Genomic DNA, 27,340 nt, shown 5'->3' on the forward strand with positions numbered 1-27,340 from the left:
TGTATTATGCGATTTATTTTATTTTAAATAAAATGAAGAATAGCTCTAACAGTTCATATGTAAAGAGTAATCGTAAGATAGTATTTATGGCATATTTTGGATAACCTTAGCCCTATATCAACATATCAAAGTAGTCGTCATATTTTTTATACCAGTGCGGACGAAAGAATATAAATAGACACTATGTTTGTAACACTGAGATATAAAATTCTAAGATATAATATGCAGACTTAAGCTTTTGATCAATGTCGAATTCTAAGTTGATTTATCTATGTCTGTTGCAACATAATGTTAAAAAAAAATGTAATAAAAAATGGAGTCAAGGAAAACACCCGAATTATAATGATGTATGCTCCAAGGTACTCGGAACTAGAGAGGTCATTTCTATCGACGCAAAGGAAGAACTTCTTCTCACATCAATGGAAAAAACTAGAACGACTTCAATGGAGATGGGATAAACAGGATTTAAGAGGATTCAAGAAGCTGAGGAGAAACTGAAGAAGTTTGAGTTGCGAGCAAAAAAAATGTTTTTTTACGGCGCATGTTAGGGTTGATATGCGAAAAGGGCCCGACGGAAGGTCAAAGCCAAAGCCCATAAACAAGAGCCAGAATTTACTACAAATTCGTTTTATACATCGCTTTATAACCGCTGTTATTATTGGCATATATTTAACCAAATATGTACATATAGAAAGTTACAAGTTTTGCGTTACATATCATAACAATTTATATTTGAATAACAATTTTTGTCTTTAGTATAATTATCATTGCCATTATCAGCATTGAAACACAGCCAACATGCACTCATTAATATTATACGTATATAATATGGATATAGATATATATATGTCAACATACTGCATATTATGTATAGAGATACATATTAAGAGTATTTCCAGAATAAAATGAAAATTAAATTGTAAAAATGTTTTATATGTATTCGCTCCTACATAATGTGTATGTGGCAATCCATATATGTGTTTATATACATTAAATTCAAATATTTTGAATTTGTATGTATGCGTACTTGTATTTTTTTTTGTATAAAACTTTAACAAGATCTTTGGAAAAAACTCACTAGATTCAGAGGCTTATAATATACACACATATATTTTTAGAAGTGTACACAAATAGAGTTACATACAGTATATATACCCTTACACAAAGGGCTTTTTGTATGAAAGTTAAATGTCTAATTAATCCACTTCCCATTTCCTTTTTGAATTTGTACATGTATATTTCAATTTAAACGCAATATGATGCACATTAGATTTATCCCCGAATTTATGTGGTTCATTAAATAATAGATGTAAGATAGAAGTGCGCAAGGCCTGATAGCATAGCTATCTAGACTCCTTCGTATGGTTCTCCTTTTTTCGAAGCAACTGCTAGAAATCCAGAAGCGTCTGACCCAGAATGGGCGGCTCCCTGGTCTGCGTCTGACCCCTGAGGGGCGGCAGCTACTATGACAGAAGGAAAACTGCAAAACCCTTTAGAAAGCCACTGGAAACTACTAAAGTATCTTATCCCAAGAAAACTACATACATGGAAGTACAAACAGAAACAAGGCCCTCAGTCTCCGGCACAACGAGGGTGCTAAGAATCCCCGGAGGTAAAACTCAACGCAAACTAAAAATAGGTACTTGGAATGTTCGTAGCATTTATGAAAGCGGTAAACTAGCAAATACCATACAAGAAATGAAGAGGCTTCACATCGATATATTAGGTGTTTGTGAAACATGGTGGCCTGATTCTGGCAAATGTAAAACAAACGGTGCAACAATGTATTATTCCGGGGACCAAAGTAGAAACCATAGAAATGAGGTTGGAATAATCGTCTCAGAGGCCGTCGAAAAATGCGTAAAAAACTTTTTGCCATATTCAGATAGAACTTTATTGCTTCAAATACACGCAAAGCCTTTGAATATAAACATCATTCAAACATATGCACCAACTGCTGATAAAACTGACGAAGACGTTGAATCATTCTACAATGAAGTCAAGGAGCTCATGAAAATGACCAAAAAACACGAGATTAACATCATTATGGGGGATTTTAATGCCAAAATAGGAAAGTCGCAAGTAGAAAAAATTGTTGGACCATTTGGTTTAGGTACCAGAAACCCAAGAGGTGATAGACTAATTCAGTTCTGTACGGAACAGGAGCTCAAAATAATGAACACTTGGTTTTGTTTACCACCTCGTCGACTTTACACATGGAAATCACCTGAAGATAACGATCGAAATATAATCCGGAACCAGATCGACTTTATATTAATTAACCAGCGATATAGTACATGCGTATCAAAAGTTTCAACGTATCCAGGTGCCGATGTTCCTTCAGACCATAATTTACTGTTATCGCAAATCAACATAAAATTGGCAGTAATGACAAAATCAACACGCAAAAAACATTTAGACCTACAGAAACTCAAGGAAGATGAATGTAAAACCGAAGTTACTCAGGAGCTTAATAATCAAATGAAATTAAATTTCGAAGGTACCAGCTTTAATAATGTGGAAATTGATGAAGTATGGGATCGATTGAAAAGTACTATGAAAAATATAGCTTCAACCAAACTGGGCCCCACGAACAGCAGAGCAAAACAGAAATGGATGACAAGCGAGATCTTAAATTTAATGAAACAGAGACGAATGCACAAAAATAAGGACTATAGTCAATATAAGCGCCTGCAAACAGTAATTCGCTCAAAAATTAGATCTGCAAAGTCACAATGGTTGAACTCTCAATGTCAAGAAATTGAGGCTTTTCAAAACGTCACGATATGTTTAATCTTCACAAGAAAATTAAAGAAACCGCTGGAGTATACCGCAAACAGACATTTTCTAATCTAGTTGACAACAATAATAATATAGTCCTAGATCAAGAACAGAAAAAACAAGTCTGGAAGGAATACATAGAAGAAGTATTCAATGATATTAGTAGAACCGATGCTCTAAGAACTTCGGAAACTGAACCCACAGGTCCTTCAATAACACCAGAGGAAATAAAAAGAGCAATTAAGTTGTCAAAAAATAATAAAGCTCCTGGACCCGATGAGCTACCCGCAGAAATTTTTAAGCTAATAGATGACGAAAACTTAGAAATTTTGAAAAACATTTTTAACAAAATTTATGATAGCGGAATATATCCAAAGGAATGGCTAAGTTCGGCATTCGTTACCTTACCTAAAAAATCAAACTCGAAAAAATGTAGTGAATATCGACTTATAAGCTTAATGAGCCACGCTTTAAAAATTTTTTTTTAAATTATTCATTCCCGTATCTACAAAAAAATGTAAAAGCAGCATCAGTAACACACAATTTGGCTTCAGGGAAGGTCTCGGTACGAGAGAAGCGCTTCTTGGTCTCCAAATATTAATTCAGAACTGCCGCGATGTTCATCGAGACATTTTTATATGCCTCATTGACTACGAAAAAGCTTTCGACTGCGTGCAATACGACAAATTAATGGAGGTTTTGAATAAAATAGATCTGGATGAAAAAGAGATTCGGTGTATCAAAAACTTATACTGGAACCAAAAAGCTCAAGTTGTTACGAGAGATAGAGATAAGACCACGGATGAGATAGAAATAAAAAGAGGAGTGAGGCAAGGTTGCATATTATCCCCTTTACTTTTTAACCTATACTCTGAAAAGATATTCGAAGAAGTAGCTGATAGCGTAGATGTTGGTATAAAAGTAAATGGAGTAAATATTAACAATATACGTTATGCAGACGATACCACCTTGATTGCCGGCAATATTACTGAACTACAACAACTTTTAAACTCAGTAAATGACCACAGTATGCTTTTCGGTTTAAATATGAATATTTCTAAAACCAAATTCATGGTTATATCCAGAACCAACACATTTAATAATCTAGTTTTAACCGTGAATGGCCAAAATATCGAAAGAGTTTCAAGTTTTAAGTATCTGGGATGTTGGTTAAACGAAGACTGGAATTCAGATATGGAAATAAAATGCCGAATTGAATACGCGCGCAGCTCTTTTATAAAGTACCAAAATATATTTTGCAATCGGGATATACATCTCCACAACCGTATTCGATTTGTAAAATGCTACGTGTGGTCAATTCTCCTCTATGGAATGGAAGCTTGGACACTAAAAATATCAACAATGAACAAGCTAGAAGCCTTCGAGATGTGGATATACCGCAAGATGTTAAAGATCCCATGGATAGATAGAGTTACAAATGAAGAGGTCTTAAGAAGAGTAAATAATGACCGAGAATTATTACTAACAATAAAACACAGAAAAACAACATTTCTAAATAACAAATATTTCATACTGCAGCTGATTTTGCAAGGCAAAATTGAGGGAAGAAGGCGTGTGGGAAGAAAGCAGATGTCTTGGCTCAGAAACATCAGACAATGGACTGGCATACGAACAGTAGAAGAGCTGGTACGTGTTGCGCAAGACAGGGAGGCATATAGAAATGTAGTCGCAAACATCCAGTAAGTGGATACGCAGAAGAAGAAGAAGATGGAAGTAATCTTCCTAGGTCTAGGGCTTTAATCCCTTTAATAGCAGCTTATTTATTTAAATCTTAAGTTTACACATATTATTGTAGTTGTCAAGCTGTAAATAGAGCTGTAAATAGAGGAACAGACTATTGGACAGCAAACGCACGCACAGGTTGAAAGATTTGGTCAGCACTTTTTCCAAATTTTTTTGAAAATGTACAAACAACTGTAACATGCAAATTATTTAATTTTTTTTGGTAACGTGGGAAAAACTGTAGCTTCCTAATATTGTGATGGATAACAGGCTAGTCAAATAAAAATGTGGAGAGGTTTTGTATACTATAATAATATATTTTAATATAGTATGTAAGTTTTGTCCAATTAAAAAATTTTATATGAATTTTGTAAAATAAGAAGAGTTTCATCTTTATTTTTATGAATAAAAATATTAAATTTAAACAGTTGTGAGTAGTATATGATAGTTATAGCTGTCCTTCAAATTAGAACTTTTGAAAAAATTTTTCCGGAAATAAGTTTTAACTGCAGGAGGTCTAATACAAGATTTTTTTGATTAAATTCTTATTGAAAAAAATATATGTTACATTCATAGAAGCAGAATTTATGAAAATCAATAATTAATAAATTTAATATTTTTTATGAAAATATCAAAATGATTAATTTTCGTTTATAATAGCGAAAAAATTTGTTCCGTTCTTGAGGAAACACTTAAACACTTAAGAGTTTCATCTTTATTTTTATGAATAAAAATATTAAATTTAAACAGTTGTGAGTAGTATATGATAGTTATAGCTGTCCTTCAAATTAGAACTTTTGAAAAAATTTTTCCGGAAATAAGTTTTAACTGCAGGAGGTCTAATACAAGATTTTTTTGATTAAATTCTTATTGAAAAAAATATATGTTACATTCATAGAAGCAGAATTTATGAAAATCAATAATTAATAAATTTAATATTTTTTATGAAAATATCAAAATGATTAATTTTCGTTTATAATAGCGAAAAAATTTGTTCCGTTCTTGAGGAAACACTTAAACATACTTAAGAGATTTAATAATTTTGTATCAGATAAAATATTTAATTTTTATGTATAAGTTCTTTCAATACTAAAGAGCTGATTTCAAAAGGATAAAAAAAGGCAAGACCTTATACAACACCATTTCAAATAAAATAACACTAACTTTGAAAAATTTCTTCGTTTGATCCTTTGAAACACAAATGACAAAAATAATAATATTAATTTAATTCGTCTTCGTATAGTGTTTACTGTGTACACTAGCAATTTTTAAAATGACGTTTATATATTTGTTCATTCGATGAAATTCATGTTAGAGGATGTTATACGAATAAACCCATTTGTTGTTCAAAATTCCACAATATTATTGTAGAAATTTGATCATATCCCTTTGTTTCCTGTATACGCAAGGATCGCTGACATAAAAATTAAAAAATTTAAAGAAAAAAGTAATGTTAAATTTAAAATATTTTAATATTCATTTTTTTTCTCAGTTCAATTTTTTTTGTTTGCATATAAATTTGAACGCTGTGTATTTAAAAAGTTTCATTTTGCGGAGGATTTTGTGGTTATTATTAATATAAGGTACCTGTATACATATTATTATTGTATCTAACTGTATTATTTTTGTATGTATACATTTATTTGTGTACAATAATAAATGTGGGCATAGGTAAAAGAAAAGGTAGGAGTTAAGTCGAAGGTTACAATTTCATCTGAACGAATATTTATAGGAGTATATACATATATATGTATGTATGTATATACAATATTAAAAGTTTGTTTTAATTAATTTTAATGTATTTCAAATTGAAATGTTCTTCAGGCTTTTTTTATACCCTGCACTTCGTGAAGGGTATATTAACTTTGGTATGGAGTTTGTAACTACTTGAAGGAGTCATCTGCGGTATGGACATATATATATATTCTTGCTCAGCGTAAAATTCTGCGTTGATTTAGACATGTCCGTCCGTCCGTCCGTCCGTCCGTCCGTCCGTCCGTCCGTCCGTCCGTCCGTCCGATCGCACGATAACTCAAAAACGAATAATGCAATCGACACCAAACTTTCACAAGTTGCTTCTTTTGTGCCAAGGACGAACCCTATTGTTATTGGACCAGTTCGGACAGCGGGTTCGGGTAGCTGCCATACAACTCAAAGAGTTTATTTTAATTATTTCAAAAACTAATAAAGGTACAAATATAAAATTTTGTATACATGTGTCCAATTATATTCTACACATGCTCTAAAAATTTTAATGAGATAGCTGCATCGGTTCGGGTGGCTGCCATACAACTCTAAAAGCAAAAATTTTATATTCGGCAAAATAATAAAGTCAGATTCATGAAACTTGGCAGCCGTGTGTCCAATTATAGGTCAAAGATATTTCTGAAGTTTTGGTGGAATTGCTTGACAGGTTCGAGTGGCTCCCATACAAGTCCAAAAGCTTATTTTAAATATTTGGAAAAATAATAAAGTCAGATTCATGAAACTTGGCAGTTGTGTGTCCAATTATAGGTCAAAGATATTTCTGAAGTTTTGGTGGAATTGCTTGACAGGTTCGAGTAGCTCCCATACAAGTCCAAAAGCTTACTTTAAATATTTGAAAAAATAAAAAAGTTAGATTCATGAAACTTGGCAGTTGTGTGTCCAATTATAGATCAGATATACTTGCGAAGTTTTAGTGGAATTGCTTGACAGGTTCGGGTACCTGTCATACAACTCCAAAAGCTAATTTTAAATAATTGGAAAAATAATAAAGACAGATTCATGAAACTTGGCAGTTGTGTGTCCAATTATAGGTCAAAGATATTTCTGAAGTTTTGGTGGAATTGCTTGACAGGTTCGAGTGGCTCCCATAGAAGTCCAAAAGCTTATTTTGAATATTTGGAAAAGTAATAAAGTTAGATTCATGAAACTTGGCAGTTGTGTGTCCAATTATAGATCAGACATATCCGTGAAGTTTCTATAGAATTGTTTCACAGGTTTGAGTAATTGCTATACAACAATGAAAGGTGCAGGGTATAATTCAATCGGTTCATACCGACTGAAACGTTTTTACTTGTTTTATTTTTAAATTGATGAAAATAAAAAGTATACAGAAAAAAAAATATAAAGAGTGAGTGACTTGTGTTTTGGAAATAAGGCATTCATTATTGTATATGTATATGTATGTACAAACGTACATATATTTTGAACAAAAATGTAAATAAGAATTATGTTTATAGAGAGAGAGAGAGAGAGAGGGGAAAAAAAGAAACAACAAAAATAAATTATCAAATTTCTTAAGTACTAAAAAGTTTTTAATATACTTTCTTATATAATGTGTTAATTAGCGTACATATATGTGTATGTATATATAAAATTCATTGTAGAATTCAAAATATATTTTTAAAATTTATGTTTTTACTGAACAATTTTCCAAAAAAAATTTTCCATAAATTCATTTTTTTTTTTGCTTCCTCTTTTTAATTTATTAAAAGGTACTTGGAATATCATTAATATTATTGTATGACATTAACGTAGAACAAAAAAAATGTCAAGTTAAAATCGAAATTCAATAGTACCTATACTTGGTTTATTAGAATACACTGACCTATAAGACGTTCAGAAATCAATAGCTATAATATTTACCACATTGAACCCCATTGCATCATTCATATGAATATTTAAAAAATAATTCATAAATAACGTTGTTCATGCTCAACATTGTGTATACAAACTGAAGCTCATTTGAAGTCTTATAGGTATAAGAACATAAATTATGGGTGTAATCTTTAATAAATTAAAAGAAACTGAGAAATTATGTAATACATATGGAAAAAAAATAGAAATTCTCTCCTGATCAAAAACATCAATTATTATGCAAATTAATGTTGCACGAAAGATCCAAAATAATCATAATTTAGACGCACAAAATGTGGCTACCTCGACTGCCTAGGAAAATCATCATCATTTGATAAGAAAGGAAATGGAAGTGGCTTAGAACAAGCAAAGGTTAGAGTTTATTAGTATAATCAACGACACAAAAATTTTTTGGATTAAGTTTTGCGGAAAAATAAAAAATATATTCATAGAAAACCATCCTTACTAAAACACTAAAATCAAAATAACTATAAAGTTAGTATTAACGGCACACAACATCCTATAATCATCGGCTCATTTATATACTATCATAATTTGTGATCTGAAAATATTAAAACAAAAAGCAACATGTTTTTATGTTTGTTATATAGTAATTATTTATTAATATGTATGTAATACAATTTTAGTTATACAAAATTGAAATAAGATACATAATATACACCTTAGGGCTCTAACAGACATCCAAATACAAGTTTTGCATGCAACTGTTTGATCGCATGCAACTAAATAATCAAACAACTTTTAATTTTTAACAAACTGATTGCAATTAAATAATATCAAATGATTTAGTTTAAGTGTAATTTGTTATCAAACTGTAATTGCAAGACTATAAAAATAGTATGTTCACTGTCAGAACCATTAAAAAACTAAAAAACAAATTAACATTTATCAACTGTATATGGTAAAAATTCTTTTAAATATTCATAATCTTTTGGACATGTTTTAAAATCACATTTAACATTCTTTGAAATTTTATTTTTTGTTGTTGAAGGAGGACATTGAAAAGCATCAGTAAATTCTTTCATATGTTGAAAAACACGAGATTCATAAACATCATATTCCTTCTTTGATTCCTTACAAAAATCCTGTATTATTGATATAAAAAATAATTTTCTAATATCGATTAATTCATTTGCAATTTCAATTTCATTTTTTAATAAATCTTTTGTATTATAATCATTTAATATTTTTTTAATTATTGTATATGTATTTACATATGTTTTATGTGGTATAAAATTAAAAGAATGAATCCAATTAAATTTATTTAAACAAATATCATATTCATCATTAAATTGATTATTATAATATTGATAATTTTGAAAATATTCATATAATAATTTAAAATTTAATACATTATAATAATATAAATATGGTTTATTTTTACTATATAATTCAATATAATCATTTCTATAATTACCCATTATTGAATTTAATATTGATAAATTATTACCACCAGATTTACAATCAATTACAATTTTTTCAATATTTTGTTCAATTAACATTAAAATTTTATAATATTTTCCATTTTCATTATAGTTTTCTAAAATTTCATCAAATTCATTATTATATAATAAAAATTTATAATTTTCTAAAATAAATTGTATTGTTTTAAATTTTTCAAAATTATTAATATCAGAAGTGCTTGGTATTTGTTTCATTGTTTCATTTAAAGAATTTTCATAATCATTTAAAAATTTTAAATATCTTTCAATTGTACGATCACTAGAAAATAAATCTTTATCCCATATTTTCTTTAATAAAATATATTTAGCTAAATTTTTAAACATTCTACATTCAATATCATCACTAAATACAGCAATATATTTAAAAATTTCAACATTTATTAATGTTTCAATATCAGTTGTATCAACTAAATTAATTAAATTTTTAAAGAAATTCATACCAATAATTTGAAATTTATATTGATCATTTAAATTCCAAATTTTTGTTAAAATTTCATTTATTGTATTCCAATTAAGATTTTTAAATGGTAAAATATTTTTTAATTCATTTAATGTATATGTAACATTTAAATCATTTTGTTTTAATTCCTCAATTGATCTATCAAATAAATTTATATACTTATTTAAAAATTTTATAATATTTTGAATTGTTTCAATATCTTCTTCATCTTCATCAGTACTTCTCCAAAAATTTATATTTGCTCTTAATTTTGAAATTATTGATGGATCAGCTGGACTCAATAATATAATATTATTATGATATGGATAACAACTTATTATATTTCCAAATCCCATTCCAAGTAAATTTGCTTCTAATTCAGAAATATGTTGATTATTTAAATTAGATTTTTTTTTATTTATAAGTGGAAATTTTTCATATTTTTTTAAAATATCAATTTGTTCAAAAATTTTTTTTATAATTATTGATCGATTTCTTTTTGAATTTTCATTAGATTCTTCATTACAATTAAAATATAAATCACGAACTAATTGATCTGCTCTATTATTTTCTTGTGTTCCATTAAAATATTTTTGTATAATTATACTAGCATCGTATAATAATAATGGATGTTTTTCTGGTTTTATATTACCGCATGCATATTCTAAGAAATTATCACATGGATTAATATTAACATCGATATTTGATTTTATTTCATTTATATAATCGATAATATCTTGTCGATGTATTTCATCGATATTTTCTGACGAATATGTTAAAATTTTATTTGGAATCGTAATCATACAAAATAGTATGATGATAAATGAAAAATTTGTATCAAACATATTAACTTCAATAATTATTTTAAATTATATTTGATTTTTATTTTAATTTTGTTTTTCACTTAATAAACTTTAAAATATTACTGAAAAATTTTGTCTTCCAAATTTCACTTATATTTTGCCTGAAAAATTTTATCATATTATAATTAATCTTTAAAAGCTCAAAACTATATAAATATAAAATTATAAAACACTTGTCTACTTTAATCATATGAAATGTGTGTTTGCAACAATAACAAATAAAATGTGTGTGCACTTCCTAAATAATGTTTTTACGATTTCAAACCAAAAGTAAGCGTTAAAATTTTATGATTAATATTTACAAAATTATTGTAATAAAATTTCTAATTAATCAAATAGAATATGACTAATATGACGTTCAAAATGTCACTCAAAATTATTTTTTTTTAACTCATATTTTTTGGAATTGAGTTAAAATATGAAAATAGTTATCATTTAAATTTTTTTATTAAAAATTATGATTTTTAATCACTCAAAAACAGTGATTAAAAAATGAGGTCATGTTCATGATCTGCAATAAGTTAATCTTCAATATTATTTGTAAATAACAAATATTTATAAAATATTTTTTGAGATTTCTATTATAAATTCAAATTTTTAGTTTTATTTAGTATTTAGTATTTGTAAATTTAGAATATCAAAATATTTTTTTTTTGGAATTGATTTAAGGTTCTGGTTTTGATTATAAATTAATTTCACCTATATTTAAGTTACTAAACTATTTGAAATTACTAAGTTGCAGTCAGTTTATAAATATATTTACAAACTGCTTGATTGCTTAATTTAATTCGATTATACTGATTATAAACCTATAGCAATCAAACAGTTGTAAAACTAAAAATTGTATATTTGCCAGAGATCTTAGAATAATTTATTAATAAATCAATTGCAATTTTATTATTTAAATCCCTTAAAATCTTTAAGTTGAACTTTAAGTTCAATTAAACCAAAAACAAGTCATTTTTTATGACTTAAAAATGTTATACGGTAAAAATCAATGTAAATTTCTTTCAATGATGAAAAACTGATAGAAAAGGCAAAGATTTACTTTGATTTTTCCTTCTACTTTCTAGATTTATACAGTTATTTAATTACAATAAAGATTTCACTTAGTTAGTTACATATACATAACATGTATGCAGAGATGTTCCATATACAAATCATATAATATTATTAAAATTTTTCCGAATAAAAAATATTATAGATTCAAGGTTTTTTAATGAATCTATTTTGCCTTTAATTATATAAATTTTAAAATTAAGACAATTTCTGTTAATTATTTTTATATTTTGAGTGCAAGAATTGAATGAGGTTGCACCATAGTAGTAATTTGCATTCAATGTGCATAAATGTGTAATTACTTACATTTTTTTTCTTGTATATGAATTCAATTCAAATATACGATAACTATAGTATAAGTGGCCTTGAATCCTTTCTAAATTTAAAAGAAAATATACTTGAGTATTTAATATTTCCTTAATGTTGTGGTAATAGTTAAACGATATAAAAAGAATCTAATTATTCTATTAAACTTGAATTTAATTTGAATTCATAAATTTTTTTTTTTGTTTTACGTATATATGTATATAATATAATAACACCAAGAAGAGGTTTAAGGTGAAAGTAAAATTGTGTTTTTGAAAAATTAATTGCACTTTATATATAATTTTGAATTGTTATAAATTTAGGGTAACAATTAATAGAGTCTGAAATTGTAATTATGTAATTGGGTGAAAAAAAAAACACAAAAAAAAAATGGAATTCTCTGGGAAAACAATGAAATTTTATCGGACAAAGCTAAACATTTATTACATTTTTATAGTATTCTGAAAATTCAGAAAAGAAATTTTAAATAATATGAGGTCTTGCAAAGAATATTGTTTTTTTTTTTTTTGTAAAAATATTTTAAAGACTTCAAAAAAATTTCTTTTTCAATTTAATATGACTGGCTTATAAAATAAATTTAATTAATTAATTCGGTATAATACGATATTAAATTTATTTTATATACGAAGCTATTTTGATGGAAAATTGGGTATAAGAACTTTGCTATACCATTGCAAACTAATTTATTTTACAAAAAAAAAAAAATATACATTAAATTTTACAAAATCATCAATATTTCGAGATATACATTTCTATAAAATGTGTTAAAAGTAACAATATATTTTTGTATATTCGTTTGTGCGTAGCTATATGTATGTACATACAAGTATATACAAAATATTGAATATTAGGATGAATTTCTTAGAAATTAAATTGCCGTACTCCCTGAAGCATAATGCTTTTTGTTTTCATACCAATTTCTCATTTTTTTTCTTCTTCTTACGTATTTTTTTCAGCAAAATGTCCTCGAAAAAATTTTTTTACTTTGCGATCCTTCACGATTTTCTTCGCGTATCTTAAAAAAAAAAAAAATATCCGTATTTGATTTTCGTTTCTTTTTTCTTTTGTTTTTTCTTTTAGGTTTTTATTTTGCTTCTAGCTGTTTTTAAGTAAAAATAATTTTAATTTTTTCTTTGTTTTCTATCATCTTCATCAATTTGACGCGAAATATAGAAAAACATATTGGTAAAGAAAACAAGATATTGCAATTTTATGTTGTTACCATATAGTCGGGAATTGTGTTATATTATACGATACTTTAATATAAACACGGGATGTAGGGTTTTGAACTTAAATTCATTGCAATTGAGATACCATAAGATGATTTACTTAAGGTCCTAATAATGTCGAAACTTAGAAAAGTCTCAAATTTTCCATTTTTATAAATGCAACTCAACTTTTTTGTTTTTAGCTTAAATTGATATTAAATTAAAATTCGATTTTGCAGAAAAAATCTGTTTTAAACTTGCAAATTTTGTTATGTAAAATTATCCAAATTGACTAGTTTTTTTAAATAACATTTTTGTACATAAAGATGGAATAGTAAAGAAATACATACAGGTACAAGCCATCGTTAATAAAATCTTAAGGTATATGTACAAGTGTACAAAAAATTATACAGAATAATAAAGAACAGATACTCGTAAAAACTAAAGTAACAAAAATAATAATTGGAGGGAGAAAATAAATATTTGCTTTATTTTTCTTTCAAATATTTGCTTTGAGAAATATTATTTGCAATGCTGCTGTCCTAATTGCTAGAATTCATTCATATAAATTTTTCAGAGTAATGCATTATACTTTACACTAATATAAAATTCTAAAAGTATCAGCCTAAATCTTTGTTTAAAAATAAAATATTTTAATTCAAAATCCATTTAAAAAAGAAAATTCTTAGAAAAGTTTAGATCTTTTCATTCTAGACCAGAAAATATCTGATTTAGTAATAAATTTTTTTTAACCAAAAAAATGTTTAAAGGTTAAACAAAAATTCATTTCGAGTTTTAATCATATTTTACCCAAATGTGTAAGAACACAAGTCTTTTATCTTGTTATGGGCCGTTATATCTCAGAACATTAAACCATTATCTGGTAAAGCCTACACTCTATACAAAATACAGAACGAAAATTTACATTGTCAAATATCAATAAAACAAATATAACTATTCGTCTCAATCTACCGAATATATTGTAGAGTACGACTATTATGTTAATGCTTTAATTTTTTATTCCTTCCCTAAAAGTATGCAATAATTTTGGATTTCAAAAAATAATGTTGCTTAATTCTTCAAAGGAAAATTGGTTTAAAACAAATTTATAATTATTTTATTTACTAATTTTTTAAGTATGATATTTCTATTTTACTATATTATGAAATAAATTGCTGTTGCTTATTTCATAATATAGTTATGAAATAAGCAACATATAGATTATTTAGTTGTTATCGAAATACTTCAATCTATATTTCGAATCTAATATTACCAAAAACAACATTTCTAACTAATTAGAATAATTTGCTTAAAATTATAATCTCACAATAAAAATTAGCAAAATTTTTTCAATAAGTTTTGTTATGAAATAATTTTAAACAATTGAAAAATACAAAATATTTTTATAAGTATACATACATACTTTTATAATATAACGAATTTGTATTTTATTCTTAAAAACTTAATACGGGAATGAAATAATTTTAATAGTTATTATATGACTTAGTAATTATCAAAAATTTAAGGTTTTAATGCATTACTAATTATTTTTAATCGCATTATTAATGCTACTTTGAATTTATTAATATAATTTTGAACTATTTGAAATTCCTATATTCGTATACGTATGTATATATGTATAATATATGCATTATTATTATGTTTATATATTATAGTTTATTATATAATAAATATAACTAATAAGTTTCATTAAATTTTTTTGTGTTAAAAATTAATACTAATGTAGTTTATATTTCAAAAGTTTTTTGTGTTAAGTTGATTCGTACAATAACTAAATATTTTAATTATTGAAAATGAGCTAAGCGTAAAAAACCAATGGAAATATTGGAAGTGAAGATTATTTTTAATACAATTAATAGTGTTAATTTTATAAATTAGGTTTTATTCAGGCGTATTTTGAAAGTCACAGTTTTTTTTATGATTTTTTAAATTAGTTTCAGTATTATACTTCATATTTCCCGAGTTATCAATCAAAATATTGAAAATAGACGGTTTTCAGGAATTTTAAGACCTCATAACTCCGGAAAGAAGATTCAAAAAGCAAACTGTCAGTAGGTATTTTTAGTAGTCTGGATGCATTCTATCAACTTACTTCGAAAGTAGGTCTCGGATACCATGCAAAAAATGATAATCTTGAATCTAAATTGGTTGATACATGACTTCCATTGCCGTAACTTAAATTCTTTTGACATTTTTGTGATGAAATTTCTTATCCATTTTTTGACTTTATCTTTTTCTTTCTTCTGTTCTCCTTTCTTGATTCTGAATATATTCTCAAACTTAATTTATTTATTTTTTATTTCATCCCATTTTTTTTTTCATTTTATTTAGTTAGCAAATGTTTATATCACATAAGTACAATACATAACTAAAAAAGTTTTTGAAATAGGTTTTGAATACGTAAATTTTTTATACAAACTTCAACAAAATATACTTATGTATTTGCAATATCAAAATATAGCATAGGGTATATAACATGTTGTGTATGTGTAAATAAAAGACAAAATACGAGTACTTCATATTTTTTATATACACCAAAAATTTCTCATATAGCTTTAAAGTTATAAGCGCATACACAGGCATATTAAGACAATTAAATCATAAGTAGAAAAAAATAAAGAAATTTCTTTAATTTTCTTCACATATTAAATATGTGTGTATATGTATAATTTTATTGTGGCCATTGTGTACTTATAATATCACAAAAGTAGCGTTGTTATCGCACAACTTTTCACAGAATGTGTATTATGAAACATTAAATATAAAATTAAAAGAGTATAATATTAATTAAATAAGATTATAATCTCTAAGTGCGTGTATAATTATACATAGTTGCACATATTACGATATGTATATGTATATAGGTATGCATTAACTGATAACGTTTTTTTAGCATTATTGCGTTAATGAGTGCACGTACGTTATTTAATTACAAACATTTATGTATGTATATTAAATATCGTGGATGTAGCTTACATTTGACTTATATATTGTGTAGGTTATAAAACTTCTAAAAGGAACTAGTGTTAAAACTTTTGGCTCATAGTCAATTCGAGTTTTTTATTAAATGAATAATTGCCCGTCTCAGCCGGCTAGGGTAATTTTCAGGGTTATGATAATTTAATTGTACCAGTGTACAAATGAAGAACAATTAAATAACTATATTTTTAAAAATTTAGTCAAACGCTTTCAGAATCAAACATTTTTCGCTTAGTTCAGGATGAAAATTTTTACTTTTAGGTTTATTTTTTTTTTTATATAAGACAAAAAGTAATGTTATTCTCAGAATAGTTTTCACTAAATCTGATTTAATTTTCAATATATGCAAGTACAATAAAGAAATCATACTATTGTCCAGAAGATGGGAGCATAATGTCATATTGAATGTATTATTATATTAGACTTCCTATTGATAAAATCTAGGATTTTTAAATTAATTCTCAAATATCAAGAAAAATATTAGTTATAGCCGCTGTGTAATGTAAAATATAGTTACAATACAACATACAACATTGAAGGAGAACTCGATTATAATGTAAATATTTTTTTTTTCTCTTTTATTTTCCATCTACACTTTTATTATTACTGTACTCTGTTCCAGAACATTTTAGTTAAATATTTGGAAAAAGAAGAAAATTAAATAAAGGAAGTGAGCATTATATTGTAAAAGAGAATGGGTTATATACTATATCTTTAACTATATGTTATACATAATATGTTAGTACGTTTAATGTACATATATACCATACGTGCACATGTAGTTATATTACTTGAAATTTATTTTATTTATATACGTGTTTCTGTAATATTTTCACAATAATACAACAAATTCATTTATTTGTATAAAAATATATATTTTAGAAAACGATTACTGAAATCAGATCAGATCTTTACAATTATTAAGATTATTCTTTTTGTATTGTTCAGCTTATTGAAATGAATGGTATGAGTTCTATATAACAGTATAAAATATATATATATACTCGTATATAAATTGAAAGTTTTCCTCTTATTTTCATTATATAAATTAAAATACAAAAGTAGGTTATTAAAATTGATTTTTTTTTTCTACAATATAACAATAGTAATTTAATATATGAATAAACACAATTTTCTGATCTTAGTTTCGATCTAAATTAAAAGTTAAATTGTTAGGATGTTTGAAGATTTTTTAGATTAATTTATTTGTATAAAAGTATATATAGAATAGAGAAAATGAGGTAAATAGAAAAAATCATATATTTTTATAAAATAGAAAATTAGGCACATATTAAATTGAAAACTTTAGCATTTTAACATTTTACTTAATTCATCTAGCATGTACGAAAAAAAATTACTGTCATAATCTGTTGAAATGAGAAAATATTACAGTTAAGGTCTGTGTATGCATATATATGTATATAAAAAATTAACGTATGCTAGTATGTTAGTTTCCATATATTACTGGCCGCAAGTGATTCGTAATTTCGTTAATTCCTCGAAACCAGTTTATGAAAATCTAAGTTTTTGAAAAATCTGTTGGTTCGAAAATTAGAGAGATTGCAAAGAAATTGCCTCAAATTCTTCTCGTTAGATTCATTTAGTGAATATTGCAACGGCGTACACCAGTGAAAAGATATGTCTGTATTCTAATATGCTTCAGAATTGGAATTCTTTTTATATTTACCTTACTAAAGGTAAGAATGCTTAAAAATTATTAGTTGCTTATCAATCAACGAAACAAAATCCGTTTAAAGTTTTCCAACATTTTCATAATCTGTTTAGTACGTAAGTGATTTTAAATATTCTGAATATCATAATTAAATTAAAATTGTCAAAAAATTTGAGAATTTTCTTTTCTGGATAGATATATTAATGTGTTTATATAAGGCATAGAAATTGTTACGATTCAGTTTTGTAGGTGATATATAGATTTCGATATTCGCGTAAAAAGTCCGGACATACCCCTAACCGCTTTACTTCCATTTTTAAAGATACGAACGTTTTCAGTGTGCTGTCACAACAAAATTCTAGTACCTTTCAGCTCTCATCAATATAGTTATCATAACTTTTACATGGCATGTATATAAGTTAATTTCTAACATTAAAATTCCATTTTGAAGTTTTGTATTGTAGTGAAATTATGAATTCAGTGTGTAAAATTGAACTTTCCTGAATGTTCTTAAATTCATATGAAAAAATACAAAAAATTGTGTTCTAGCTGAAATTCTTGATTTGTGTTATATAAGACAAATTGATATTTACTTACAATTTACATAAAAACACAAATCTCAAATTAAGTGTTTAAAATTAATATTACATTCTTAATTAAATAATGGAAAACGGAAAATTTAATTTGGCGAATCTTTTTTGGGTTCGCAAAATAAAATTTTCGTATATTTTTGATTATTTGAATTGTTTGTCTCAAGCATTTGGATGCTTTTCAATGAAAGTAGTTTTCATATATAAAATCAAAGAGATATTTTTTTAAGAATATTCACACATTCAATTCCATATATTTATATGTATAATATTATTAGTTTTCTCGAAGATAAGCATATACTTTATATACAAAATATACGTGCCTACATATACATAATTGTGTATGAATGTTTTGTATGTAGATATAAAATTTCAATTAGCAAAAGTATTAAATATTTTATACCCTTATCAAAAGACAAATAAATCCTTTCTTATATAATAACAAAGAGTATAACAGTAAAATTGAAAATTATTATATGTGTAAAATATTTCTTGTATGTGTATTTTATGGATTTCATTTTCAATTAAATTTTTGTTTTATTAAAAAAAAAACACAAAAAAAAAATTTAATTTTTTCATTAAAAATTATAATAAATTTTATTTAATTTTATTGTGTATATAGAATTGAATTAAATCAATTGAATAAAATATTGGTGTTTCAAATATGTTATAAAATTTTGTTTTACAAAACAGCAGCTAATCAAGAGATTTAAACAAGGTGTTTCCTTTGAAACAATTTTAAATTTTAGAATTCAGCTTAAGCTAAATTTAATATTAGTACAAAATTGATTTGCATCATTCTTAGATTTTAACTTTGTTAATATTATTTGTTTAAGTTCATTAAATAAACATCATAAGTTGATTATAATTTCTATAATTTTTGGTTAACCAGTTGGATAACTTTCTGCATTTGTAATAATTAAAAATACAGCCTCAGGATATATTGCCTAAACTTTTGTTCTGGAATATGCATATCACAAATTTAATTTTGCCAAAAGAGAAATTTAACAATATAACAATTTAACAAAAAAGCATTTATAAGTTGAAATATTCTACATAATATTTATAACAGTTTGGAAATTTGAAAAAAACTATTTTTGAAATTTTTTCAGTTATGAAAAAATTTATATTGAAAATGTAAAACACATTACAAATGTGTAAGTGCCAATGATGGAATTTCAAATATTGTTATACAAAGGTTTTTATATATGAAATTTTTTAATAAGACATCCTTGAAATTCAATTAATTTTTTTCTTTTTGTTGAAGTTTTTTTTTGTTGAAAAAATAAAGGATTACCTATAAGAATAAATTATAATTAAAAGTGTTATACATTATGTGAATATTGTATACGCATATTATGTCCGTACATGTATAAGGGAATTTGTTATATAGATATATATATAATGTATAAAATAAGATTTGATTCATTTCTAATTTTAAAATAAAAAATTTCTAAAGAAAACTTGAGAACATTGTTCAAGATGGGGGCTCTATATTATACATACACGTTTATTATATGTATATCAGAAAAAAGGATTAAAGTATTTTATTATAAGGGTTAAAATATTTAATTGTTATAATTGGTAAAATTTTATAGGTTATGTGAATTTTTAATCTTTCTCGAATATTTTAAAATCTATTCATTATATATTACTATGTATGTGCCTTTGTATAAAAATAATATGCTACAGAAAATTGAGATATTGTTAAGAAATTTAATATTTTCTTAAGTAAAAGTAAACATATAGAGAATATATACAAAGTAATAATTGTTTTTCCAAAAATTTTTACATGGTTCCTTTTATTTTTGTTTAGTTTTGTTTTTATACAAAAGAAATTTAATTTTCCAATTAATAAATCTATATGTATAATTGTATGTATTGGTGTACAGTTAGAGATTTTTGAGTTTTCACTTTGTATACATATTAAAATATATTAAATAAAAATTTGCTTCACATGTTCTATACTTAGAATAGTAAATATAATTTTTAGCATTTTATGTTTTCACAATAATGCAGGTTCAGGCAATGAAATATTGTGCTATAACCCTTTCAATATACGTTCGTACGGGTATAATAATTAATTTAAAATTCTATACCGTGCACTCTGCAAGAAATTTTGTTAGAATAGTAAAAATCATTCATGTGTTGGAAAATTTTTTCATAAATTTTCATATTTCAAATTATTTCTATTTTAATCAATGCATAATAAATTAGGGAAAAAATTTAAAAAAAAAAAATTAAAAATTCATTTGATTTTTATCTGTGACGTAAAACTTACATTTTGAATATTTTTATATAATTGAAGAATTTTATGTAAAACCATAAAAGTAATCATCTTTTCATCAATTTCATTATTTTAATGTTGTGTATCTATGTTTAAGTGGTTAGGCTATCAAATTTCAATATTGTATGTATATATAATATGTATATATATATATATATATATATATATATATATTTAAATTTAACCCACACACTAACAAAATATCTAATCAAAAAGCATAGTTCCGATTTTTTTTTTTTTTAATTTTTTTGTCGAAAGAGAATATTTTAAAGTTGGAAAAGTTTGTGTGCTATATTTTATTTAAAAACAAAAAGAATTTAATTTTATTAAAAAATTCCATGATTTTTTGAAGTGAAAATTTTCTACTTTGAAATTATTAATTACTTTGAAAAATTTTTTCTCTTTCTTTAAAAAAACAAAAAAAAACAAAAAACTTTAAATGAGTTTTTAAATCAAATTAAAACTATAAATGGAATAGTATAATGTGGTTACGAAAGACATTAAATCAGGGGACCTGAGTGTTTTCAATTTTAATAGAAACAAAACTTGTGAATTATTGCAGTTTAATAATATTTTTTGTTTATAAAACAAGATGGTGGTAAAAAAAAAAATTTTTCTTGAGTTGATTGTGTATCAAAAACGGATTAAAACGGATTTGTTTTTTTGCTTTTTAATAATTTCGTCATATGTCGTCAAAAAAATTGTTGTTCAGTACTTACGTTTTCGTTTTACAATTATTCCTTTTTGTAATTTCAATAATATTTCTCTAACAAACAATATCAGCTACAAAACCAATATCAGCTTGAAACAATATCAGCTACAAAAATGCTTAAAATCTCTTCATTAACGATCTCTGGGGGAGCTGCTATTGCGAGGAGAAGACGATGGCTCATGTTCTTCGTTCATGGGCAGTTTTAACGGAGAGAGAAGGCGGTGATTCCTTGGGTCGCATTTCCTTTTAGGAGTTACTGCCTGGCGAATATAAATTTTAAGGATCTAAACTGGTTTACATACGACTCGGGCTGGTTCACGTGAGGGTGGGGATGTGGAGATCCAGCTTTATAACAACAGATTAATTGTATCAACCCTACTTGACCTAAGTGTATTCTCGGATAGCCTCGTCAATCTAAACCATAACTTAAACCTATACCAATTTCTTATATTGTGTGGAATTTAAAGGTCGCTTGATTGTATTTCTAGCTTGGTTGAGGCTTGTTTTTCTTTTTTTGAGTTGCTTATAATAAACTTTATAATGGTTTTATTTATTTTATTATTTTGGTATGTGAAAACTTATGTTTTATGAAGCGAAAGAAAAAAAAAATTTTTGTTGGCGAGAAAAGTTTTAATAACTCTTTTATAAATTCTTGTTCTGTTCCACTTATGTTATTTTTTTTTTTAATCTACATTTTAATATCATTTGGCCTTTTTTTTTGGCATATAAATACATACATCTTGCATATACATACATACACAAAATTTTATAGTTGTCATTTGAAAAGCATTTTAGGAACATGAAAAATACAAAAAAAAAAAAGGCAATTTTTTAAGGTAATTAGAACAAAACTTTGAAAATATTAAAATTAAAAATTTATGTTTTCACCAGAAATTATCCTTAAAAATGTCCTTTGATCTATTATGCGGAAGAATTTCTCTCTTGTTGTATTGCTAATGGGGCTTATTGTACAAAAACAAAAAGAAAAACAAACACTGAAAAAGAAAACAGAAAATAAAACAAAAACAAAATTGGGTATAAGTTTTTTTCTTCCATTTTCATTTTTGGAACAGTTTTTCCTTGTTTTTTTTTTTAATGGCCGACATTATTGGTAAAAGAACATTAACAGATTTTTTTTTTACATTTTTGTTTTTATTTATATTTAGTGCAAGGTATTGTACATAGCATTCTAATTTTTAATTAGTAAATACAAAAAGATAATTTTAGCAGTAATCTTAATTTTTTATTTGCAAAAATAAAATTGGGGTAGCTCTCAAAATTAAATTGGATAAAATTATAAAAGAATAATAATTTTATCAAAAAATTTTCTACAAAAATACAATAACATTATCAAAACAAATTAAATATTTTCGCAAAAATATGAAAATTGCATATCGTTAGGAGTTTAATAATGGAGAAATATCAAATAGCTGTCTATATTTTTTATACAAAATATTGTTGAGATTAAATTGTTGTTTGAGTGAGTAACAATTGAGGTTGTTTTATAAAAATTTGTTAAATTTTATTAGAGAATTTTGTAAAAAAAATTTGTAATTTTAACATAAGTGAAATTAAATTGTAAGTAAATTATTTTTAGATCCGAATCATAAACATTTATAAAAATATATTAAATTTCTACAAAAATGTTAAATCGATTGCTATGAGAAATAAGTAGATGTATTCAAAATATTTTTAAATTATGAAAACACCAACTTAATAATTAACACATAAACAGATTTTAAATTTTCTCTTATTATTTTAAAATTCTATTGTTAATAAATATTGTACGAATAGCATAATAATATTATTTTGATTTCTTAAGAACGACTCTACTTAATAAGTACCGAACAATAAAATTGTTGAAAATACTTACTTAAAAATTTTAAAAGAAAAAAATTTGTTTTTTAAAGTAGAAATAACCAGCAAAAAATTTTTAAATTTTCAAGTACAATTTTCTGAATTATTTTTTTAAAAAATTAATTAGCAATCTATTATTTCATTTATGGTAGCTATTTCAGAAAAATATTTTGTTCATGAAGGAAAATAAAATATATTTGACTTGGACAATGGCATCAACATAATAAATTCTATGTTCTACATAAGCCAGAATAAAAATTTAAATTATTAAAATAATGAAGAAAATTTATCAAATTTATACTAAAGCAAGCTAAAATGTGTAAAGAGTCGTTTTATAAAAAATCGTACACTAAATTTATCATTTAGAACAATTCATATAATAGGTTAAATTAAAAGAAACACGTGTCAAATTTTAAATATTCTTAAGGATACTCAAACTTTTTATTCCTCTACAAAAAAGAAAATGCCTCTTCCATATATATACGTATACACATAGTAAATTTTTGTATAGGTTTTTCCTCTGCCATTATAATGATTATGTCTTTGATATTATCGCCATTAATATATATAAATAATGTTATCAGACTAATGATAACATTTTTATTGTAAGCATATTAGAAAATCCTCCCTTATGTGTTACTTATTATAGTTGAATGCTTTTTTAGTGGCATATTGTTAGAATATAATTTACATTAAGTTTAAATAAAATGTTAAATTTGAAGAAAGAACATAATTTATTATTGGAATTTGGGTGGTTTTTCTAATGTTGATCATAAATGATTTTAATATTTAAATAATTTAAATTATACTTTAATTTAGATTAAAAGGGAAAGTGTAAGGTAGATTGTAGATTTGTTGAACTCCCCCCACCCTCAGTGCAGCATTGCTCTACAGCTTGAGATTCATCGCCCTGATATATTCGAATAATTTTTTGGGGTGCAGAGGACTGCAACTCCGCCGCTGTGGGTGCACAGTTGTTCTGCGGGCGCGACCACCATAATTTCCCACAAAAGTACACTGGAGTCTTCTCCTCTTCCCAACAGAATGTGGTAAGAAGAAATGTACAACAAAGTGCAAGGTAAGAAAATAAGCTATTTAATTAACATATTATATAGTGTATTCATTTTTGAATTTAAATAAAAAATTCTTAAAATTTAATATTATTGTATATAATTTTTATAATTTGTTGTTATAATGACATTGTCATACTCAATACTTGAACTCGCCCCATCTGCGATTAATCAGTAACATTTTATAATTAATCTTGAGAAAACTGAAATCAATATCATAAATAAATTAGTAAATTATAAATTTCAAACTCTTAATTTTTTGTTAAATTTGTAACCTGTTAAACATAACAAATGAAATTAGTATGCCGAATGTATTTTCATGTTAATAAAACAAAAAAATTTTTTACATAAAATTTTTGGATAAGCGAGTAAAAGTTTTATTAAAATCTTTAGAGACTTCAAACTGAACTATAAAAAAGTCAAATTTAGTATAATATTTTTCTAACTAAAAATTTATATATATATATATATTAAAGAAATATTCTTACAATATATCTAGTGTGCGTGTATCAGTAAATCCGTACGACTAAATGCCGTATATTTTGTTGAATAAGCTTAATTACTCTATTAAAAAGAAAAAGAATTATAATTCATTATAGTTATCCTTTGTGTAGGTAGATATTAGTATATATGTATTTCAAAAGAAATTTATATAATATACAAACGAATACAGATGAAAGTGTTGACATAACGTATGTAAGTATTGTAAATTTCTTATGTGTAATATTAAAAAAAAAAATGTTTACGTATGCTTTTGAAAGCTGATGTGTAAGTCAGTATGTACATATAAAATAAATAATCAAAAAGTTTTTTCCATATACTTGGAGTTGGTACCTGTTTAATATTTAAACATTTTTGTTTGTGCAAGAAAAAAAAAACCAAAATTAAAGAATAAGACGTGTAATAAGCAAAAATGAAAACAAATTTCAAAAGTTTTCACGCGTTACATAAGGTGACAAATTTTCTTTATAAAGTTTAATATCTTTCTAAATATGACACTTTTAAAATATCTTTTATACATTAGTAAATAATTTATAGATATTATATATGACAGTGCGTTACATGGGAATTAAAAAGAGTGTGACATGGGAGTTTCATTGTTGCAGGGTGTTGTTCAAGTATTGAATAGAAATTAAATACAAGTATGTTTCCGATCTCAATTCGTAGTATTTATTGTTGTATATGAAAAATAAATGGAATTATGATAGTTGATAATGAAAATTGTACAGAATACGACCTTCTAATTCAAGATTTGAAGACACTGTGTATAATTTATCAAATTATGCGTAATGTTTGCCATTTTTATCACATACTCGTACATGTTATTTGAAAATGAAAATATATCCGAACAATGCTGATCTTATACTGTATACCAAGATTATTGTATATATTGTATGTGAAATTTGAAATATAAAAAATTTCTTGAAATTCCAAAAATAATTTTTAAAAATTTTTTATGTACCTTCACCTGTAGTTTAATAAAATCTAATGCCTTTACATAATATTTTTTAAAAATTTGGTAAAATCTTACTGGATTTGAATTTACATAAATAACAAGTACGTTTAAAAATTCAAGGAATTGGTTGAAACTGAAAATAGTTTTACTTATACTATGAAATGAATGGGAAATTTAAGGGGACCAAATTTCTATATACACGTCACCCTTCAATCAAGAAAATTGCCAATGGTTCAAATCTAGGATTATGATGTAATCTAATTCGAGTCTCTTTTGAGGGAAAATTTTATTTTTCAAATTCCTACCATAACACAGGTTTTCTTGCACACCTCATCCGTAAAATCAATAATCATCAATAAAATTCTAATTTCTAACAAAGCTTAGATAACAAACACTTTTTATATTTAGAAAATTCCGTCAATTCAAAATATTAATTATAAATTGAGCAATAGTCAAAACAGTATTGGAACTAAAAATTTGAGTATTCAGTCATTTTAAAATATGCATCCAAGTTAACCGTATTCAATTCACTGATATTGCTTCAAATAATTTGTTAAGGTGTTAAAAATATTTTAAAAATACCAATTTTTTTTTTTTGTTAAAACTTCGCCTTTTACAAAATTTTTGCTTATGGACTAAAACCAAAAATAAGAAAAAAGTCAAATCATTAGAAAATTTACGCATCATGCATAGAATGGTCTTAGATAATGGTGATGACCTTTATATTATTAGAAATTATTTTATACGTTCCTACTTCTTTTAACCTTTTTTGTTTTCATTTTATAACAATTTTGTTGAAAATCTATGAAGAACATTATAAGCTACTTAACCAATGTCCTTTTAAATAATTTTATTTATATCCTTGTACATTATTATGTATTCCTAATAATTGAATATATTGTATGTTGTATACAACATACTCATGCATATTACATAAATATATAGTACAAATATTATGTGTTATGTTCACTTAAATTGCTAATACATAAAAATCAGTAGCCATATTATTATCCTTTTAAGACCAAATGAGGTCGGTAAAATCAAACATACATAATATTATATACATAGTATAGAATAAATGAAAAAAAATATTTTTTTTCTTAATAAACACTTTCAATCTTAGTATATTATGTACGTTTATTATGTTATGCGTGCGTACATAATATTCACA

At 25.2% G+C, this 27,340-nt stretch overlaps 2 protein-coding genes across 2 annotated transcripts in view; one reads left to right on the plus strand and one right to left on the minus strand.

Annotated features, from left to right (window-relative positions):
• The window catches only part of LOC129618498 (acetylcholine receptor subunit alpha-like 1), a 183,759-nt gene that overhangs the window by 129,381 nt on the left and 27,038 nt on the right, over positions 1-27,340 (minus strand). The window lies entirely within an intron of this gene.
• LOC129618517 (uncharacterized) lies at positions 1,546-4,211 on the plus strand. Its single transcript, XM_055533313.1, has 4 exons — positions 1,546-2,700; positions 2,805-3,179; positions 3,661-3,946; positions 4,024-4,211. Exons 1-4 carry the CDS (start codon positions 1,546-1,548, stop codon positions 4,209-4,211), a joined length of 2,004 nt encoding a protein of 667 aa, XP_055389288.1.

The sequence above is a fragment of the Condylostylus longicornis genome, unplaced genomic scaffold, assembly GCF_029603195.1.
Source record: "Condylostylus longicornis isolate FDR11 unplaced genomic scaffold, ASM2960319v2 ptg000008l, whole genome shotgun sequence".
NCBI classification, from domain to species: domain Eukaryota; kingdom Metazoa; phylum Arthropoda; class Insecta; order Diptera; family Dolichopodidae; genus Condylostylus; species Condylostylus longicornis.

Coding starts and splice junctions, on each gene's coding strand:
- LOC129618517 (XM_055533313.1), top strand. CDS start 1,546: ATGGAAGTACAAACAGAAACAAGGCCCTCAGTCTCCGGCACAACGAGG. Junction 2,701..2,804: donor AATATAAGCGCCTGCAAACA/GTAATTCGCTCA, acceptor AATCTTCACAAG/AAAATTAAAGAAACCGCTGG. Junction 3,947..4,023: donor AAGTTTTAAGTATCTGGGAT/GTTGGTTAAACG, acceptor TCTTTTATAAAG/TACCAAAATATATTTTGCAA.